The 6,297-nt window shown below is 40.7% G+C and overlaps 1 protein-coding gene across 1 annotated transcript in view; it reads left to right on the top strand.

The window, feature by feature from the left end:
• The first annotated feature begins 5,094 nt into the window (after positions 1 to 5,094).
• Positions 5,095 to 6,297, top strand: part of LOC113015893 (uncharacterized) — a 14,440-nt gene continuing 13,237 nt past the window's right edge. The window contains exon 1 of the mRNA XM_080295156.1: positions 5,095 to 5,480. Coding sequence (XP_080151282.1) covers positions 5,095 to 5,480 — 386 coding nt within the window. The remainder of the gene's footprint in view (positions 5,481 to 6,297) is intronic.

Consider the following 6,297-nt stretch of genomic DNA (forward strand, 5'->3'; position numbering starts at 1 on the left):
CCATCAGCAGATCTAAATCCTCTCTGTCTCCACAATGTGCCAAAGTCATGCACAACGCCAAACGCATAGCGGCTGTCTGCGTAAATTGTCACATGCTTATCCAAATGTAGCTCACAGGCGCGTATTAAAGCCATGAGCTCTGCTTTTTGTGCTGAGTGAAATGGTAATGAGTGAGCCTCTAGTATGATGTCAGGCACTGTTACCACTGAATAGCCACAAAGAAATGAGTTGTCACTCGGCCTTGAACAGGAACCGTCCACATAAACCGTGGCTGAGTCTGGGATAGGTGTTTGCTCTAAATCTGGACGTGGTGCTGTGGATTCCTGTATACGTGTCATGCAGTCATGATCATCAAGCCTGTCTGAGCCATCCTGTCGGTCAGAAGAACACAGCATAGGATCAATAAATGTGAGATTTGCGTATGTTGTTTAGTTATGTTTGCTAGAATGGTCGTGACCTGGTGATTGGTGTGTAGAATAGTGTCATGTGAGAGTGTAAGCTTCTCGCAGTCCCTTATCATGATAGAGCAAGCTGCTACTGCCCTCAGGCAGGCCGGCATTCCTGAACAACCACGGACAGCACCTTTGAGTGGCGGAGATCAGCACTCCCTGTAATGCATTGAAAGAGGCAGTCATTTCTGTGGACCACAGTATTCGAGGAGGCTTGTCTTTTTTACAACAGTCACGCAGAATGTGGTCATGAAAAGAACAGTCTGGTATCCACTGTCTGCAATAGTTCACCATGCCTAGGAAGGACAACATTTCCTTCTGTGTAGTGGGACGAGGGACGGAGGTCACAGCTTTGACCCTGTCTGCAGTCATGGAACGTTTTCCGTGAGACAGTGTGAATCCCAAATATTGAACAGAAGTCTGACAGTACTGCATTTTCTTTGCTGATGCTTTGTGGCCAGTCTTTTGGAGGTGCTGGAGAAGCATGTGTGTAGCAGTTTGACACAGTTTTTCACTTTCAGCACAGAGGGGAGGTCATCCACATGTGGATCAGGGTGCAGCCCTGGAGGAGTGAAGCACCATTGAGAAAGCAGCAGAGCTGTCTATCATGCCTTGGGGCAAACGAGTCCAAGTGTACTGCTTATTTCTATGTGTGAATGCAAATAACGGCTGTGTGTCTTCATGCACAGGTACTGAAATCCACCACGGTAAAGTGTGTATGCAATGCATGTCAATATGCTGTGAACATCTGAAACGAGAGGTGGCAGAGGAATGTTGACTGCATTAATTTGCCTTAAGTCTTGTATGAAACGCCATACGCCAGGTTTGTTAGGCTTTGGCACAGGATTGACAGGAGTGTGGGCTTTATTGCTCCTGTAGTCAATAAATCTCCTATCATGACATCTAGGGCTGCGGCTTTTTCGGCAGAAATGGGATGTTGCTTGACATATACTGGCTTGTTGTGTTTTAATAGGTGTACGTGATAAAGTCAATAAATCATATATCATTCTCACTTTTTGACCACAATGTCATATTCTGGTATTCAGCTGGCAATGTAACTGCAGAAATAGTACAGTGGATAGGGTAGGTTAGATCTATGTGACGACATATTTCGTAACCTATGTCTGAGTTATGTAACAAAATCACTGTTTGACCTTCACTTGTGTGAGCAGTTATCATGTTGTTGAACAGTGTGAGAGAAACAAAAGTGTGGCTCCCAGTCATGGGATTACCTGTTAGTGGCGTCTGTACACGTTTTTTTGGCACAGTGTGTGACATAGAGTACCGGACAAAAAGGATGTTGAGTTCATTCTCTGCTGAGGGTCCAGCTGACACAGAGGATGTTCCTTCTCCATCATGTCGGTACATAGGGCAGAGAAAACATAAGCTGTTATCAGTGTCAGCAAACATTTCACCCTTTATGTTAAATTAAATACACAAATTCATTTTTGCTTTGGGTGTCTGCGGCTGCTGGAAAACTGAGCTAAATTTGCACCTGTGGGGCCATTATTGCATGCTTCCCTTTGTTGCCAGTTACCTTGTCTGGAAGAGCTCCGCTGACGCCTAGTGGCAGGAACTTGTACTGCGTTCTGTGGTCGAGGCGCGTGTGCCCTGTTGGTGGCTGCAAAGCGACATTCTCTGGACCAGTGTCCTACCATTCCACAGCAAAAACACACATCTCTACTTTTATCTTTCCGTCCTCTGAAACTTCCTTGCTGTGCTGGAGCGGGTAATCCTGCATACATTAGTTTCTCACTTTCCTCTGAGCCTTCTACATCAAAATTCAACTTTATCTTAACACTTTTAGCTTTCGTGGTAGTATCTGCACTGGCCTTCAGTTTTACTGACCTGTTTTCTGGCGATAATCGTTCGGGATAGGGCTCCGGAAATAAATTAGAATGCATTGTACTTACAGTCCGTAAGTTGTAAACAAAGTCAGTCACATAAGCACTTCCGCATGTTCTGGATACGTGATCATGGACGTCTTCACCGATTCGCGGACGTAGGTTACACGTAACCGGAAATGGGAGTTGTACTGAGCCGTTATTTGAGACTTTATTTTGTATTTTATTAATTTTTGGTTTTACAGGTACTTTAGATTTTTTATCGGACCTGTCTGTGGTCTTTGAATTATTCTGACCCATGTTCAGTGATTTCCAGAGGGGTTTACACGCTAGGAGGATTTAGGTTAGTATTTTCGCTGCGGCACAGCTGAGGTCACTTTAAATTTATTGCTAGCAATTTTGTTTGGGTGAGCAACTCTCACTTAACGAGCAACTTCTCGCTTAACAACAGGCAACTCCCTGTGTCTTTCTGCTTTTAATTTACTGCTTTTAACCCTTGAGACCCGTGTTTTTTGTTTTTTTTTTGTTTTGTTTTTTTTTTTAAAAGAAAAATTAAACAATTAATTATTATTATTATTATTATTTTTTACGTATAAATGTGTTGTGTCTTTCCACTTGATTATAACTGATTTATTTATAACATTTTATATAAAAGAAAAACGAGAAGCACATTAATTCATAGTAATTTAACATAAAATTGTTTGATAGTGTTAATTTGGAAAGCCACAACTCTAGCGGGTCCACCAACACCACACAAGGGTTAATTTACTTTATTCGGGGACTGAGGAAGTCGTCAGTGTATCTCTCTGGATCACTAAGTGAAACTTCGTCAGCATATCCCGTTTTTTTTTATGGATCGATCACTGAGAGAGGTATAATACGGTCTTTATATAAATATGAAAGACGTGTATTTACCTTCTGTCAGCCATCCCACTTCTGACACCAAAATTGAAGGAAATTGCCGTCCCGGGTTTCCTCCGTGGCGTGAGCGATAAGCAGAGTTCTGTCCTTTCCTTCTAAGATTCCTAATTATTTAAAGTAACACTCAGGTATGCCGTTCAGCTGGGTTAGTTACAGCGCCGGGAGCAGCTTGGGAGAACAAGGAAACACAGACTGCTTCAGGTTGCCTTCCCAAATCAACTCAAAGGTTTATTTGATACACAGCAGTTTATATAGAGGAAAAAAGGTTCGTGTGTCAGCTTTCCCAGTTCAAACCGGTACAGACTAAATAAGGAAACGTCTTCCTGCCTTCTGAGCAAAGTATCCCTTGTGTAGTTTATCAGTTCAGCTATAATTTATGATCATCCCAGCAAAATACACTCCTAGACATAAAATACAGAGTTCTTTCATTAGTGAATTCTGAAACAAACCACCTAGCCTTTAACGAGCCTTTTCCAGGAGATAAAGAAAAAGGGAGGATGGGAATAAGGAAGTGGTCTCATCTCTGTGGTGTTTTCGACCTTGGGGGACCAGCTTGTGAGTCTTACACCTTAATTCTTGGGTCACAGAGAAAGAGAAAAACAACTAGTAGATGGGCCTTATTGAGTAACTCTTTTCTGTATAATATCACAATAAAACAATATCCTGTAAATGCTACTATGGTATCAAAATATCACAACACTATCAATACATTTTTCAAAAAATGCCTCTCTGTGCAAAATGGGTTCAAAAACATAAACTGCTGTGGGATACTGTTTGTCCGTGATTTGAACCGGGGGAACAAATCGTGGGATCAGCCTGATATTATTTGTATCCCGCTGTAACTTTACTGTATAAAGAAGTAACATCTCCAAAATGTCAGGAGTATCTAGTCATTACAAGAAGTGTTTGTGAACTAAAAATCACGAATGTGGGACACTGTTTGTCCGTGATTTAAACAGCCCAGCGCTGTTCCCAACCCAGGGAAAAGCAATTCTGCAGGGGAGACCTACCTCGGCACTTGTGCGGGTGAAACCAAAGGGCTGACATGCTTCACCATATTTTCTAGTCTTTGGCTTAGAATGAAGTTGGTTTGGAAACATATTCAGCGATGCTTCAGCTCCTGCTTTGCGTTTCTGTAGGCGCCCGTGCTAGCAGTGTCCAAGCGTCAGTGTCAATTGTTGATTTGTCCTGTTCTCATTGTATGACGAATTATGATGGCTGTTTGGTAGCCGTTTGCATACAATGCATACTCTCTCTCTCTTCATGTGTGTGTGTGTGTGTTTTTGTTGTTGTTGTTGTTTTCTTTTTACTTATGTAAACTGTGCATTAATCAACAGCATTTGTAGCTATAATGTTCGAGTTCCCTTTTGGCTTTTCTGATTCATATGAATATATAGAAGAAATCTGTGCATGGTCCTTGTGTGAAAGGTGGCACCACCAACAAATTCACAGTGGAAACAAGGTATTTATGACGGATTCATGGTGAAGTGTCACAAATCTATGAGGGGCCGTACAAGCCAAAATTCATACTTTCACTCTCACATACATATATTCTTCTTCCATGCACATGTATTGTCACTCTCACATACATATATTTTCACTCTCACATACATGTATTGTCACTCTCACATACATACATTTTCACTCTCACATACATGTATTTTCACTCTCACATACATGTATTTTCACTCTCACATACATGCATTTTCATTTATGCATTCCTACATTTTGCTCTCATTTACATGCATTCAAAATGCATTTAATCTTACAAATAATATATGTATGTAAGAAGAGAATGCATACATATCTGAAGAAAATATATGTATGCAAGATAATAATGTATGTGAATGAAAGAGTATAGTGGAAACGGAAGGAGTTTAATGGAAACGGAAGGCTGGGTGTCTGTACCGCTGTTATTGGCTGAGAAGCACGCGCGGGTCACTTTCAAGTGTCTGACAGCATGGAGGGGGGGAGAAGAAACTCGAGTTCTTCAGCAAGCTGTCGGGTTGTTAAGAAATATTTTATCATCTCCTGAAACGGTCACAACGTTGTCCTCGTCACTTGATCGAGATGGGACGGGCTCAACTGCACCCAGTGTTACCCACAGCACGGTGGAAAGTGAGATGAGGGAACTTTTTAGACCAGCTAACACCCGGGTAGCTTCAACGAGTCAAGTAGCTACACGGAGTTCGACTGGAGTGGGGCAGTCTTTGCGATATCAGACCCAGAAACACTTTGGCAACTGGAACTGCAGATCAAGGAAAAGGTAAGAAAAAAACAGTTTGCCACTTAACTATACAACTGCGAAATACAAAATACGAAATGTGCTTTGCTGATTTAGCAACGCACTTTGTTACCCTTATAAATTTTTAGCCCTAGCTAATTTATTCAGCAGCATCCACATTAAGAACAGTAAAGACCGTGGCATTTATTTCAATATTAGTGGCTGTTTGTACTTGTGACCCGAGTGTAAGTTGATGCTTACTTTAGGATTAATTTATATTAAATCTTCTTTATTAATGTGGGAGGTGGTAGCTACATTAGCCTGCTAAATAAAAGGTTGGGTTAATTTTCTTGTTGTTTTTGTTTAGTTTTGTATTTATTTATTTATTTATTTTTTGGGGTAGAATTTTAATCTTGCTAGAAGACATCAATCCAACTCTGTGTTGTGAGTGGATCAATATCTGTACCACTGTAGAGGTAGATAAACATGGATGCCAAGTCCAGTTTCTACAGTGTATGAAATAAGAAAAAAAGAAATATGATTGGTGTCTTTTTTGTTCTTTAGTCAAAGTAAAAAGTAATAGCAAATGTTTCTATGTATGCCTCTTTGTAGGCGTATTTCATTTTAAAGAGCAGTAAAAAAATCCTTATGCAGTTTATTTTTTGAGCTTTTGTGATTGAAGGGGCCGCACTGTAGTTGAACTGGAGCATTTAGATTTTCTTTCACTGTACTATATATATATATATATATATATATATATATTAGGGGTGCAACGATACACAAAATTCACGGTTCGGTTCGATACTTTGGTGTCACGGTTCGATATTTTTTCGATACAAAAAAATGTTCATGCCTTTTT

Source organism: Astatotilapia calliptera, chromosome 20 (genome assembly GCF_964374335.1).
Source record: "Astatotilapia calliptera chromosome 20, fAstCal68.1, whole genome shotgun sequence".
Lineage (NCBI taxonomy): Eukaryota > Metazoa > Chordata > Actinopteri > Cichliformes > Cichlidae > Astatotilapia > Astatotilapia calliptera.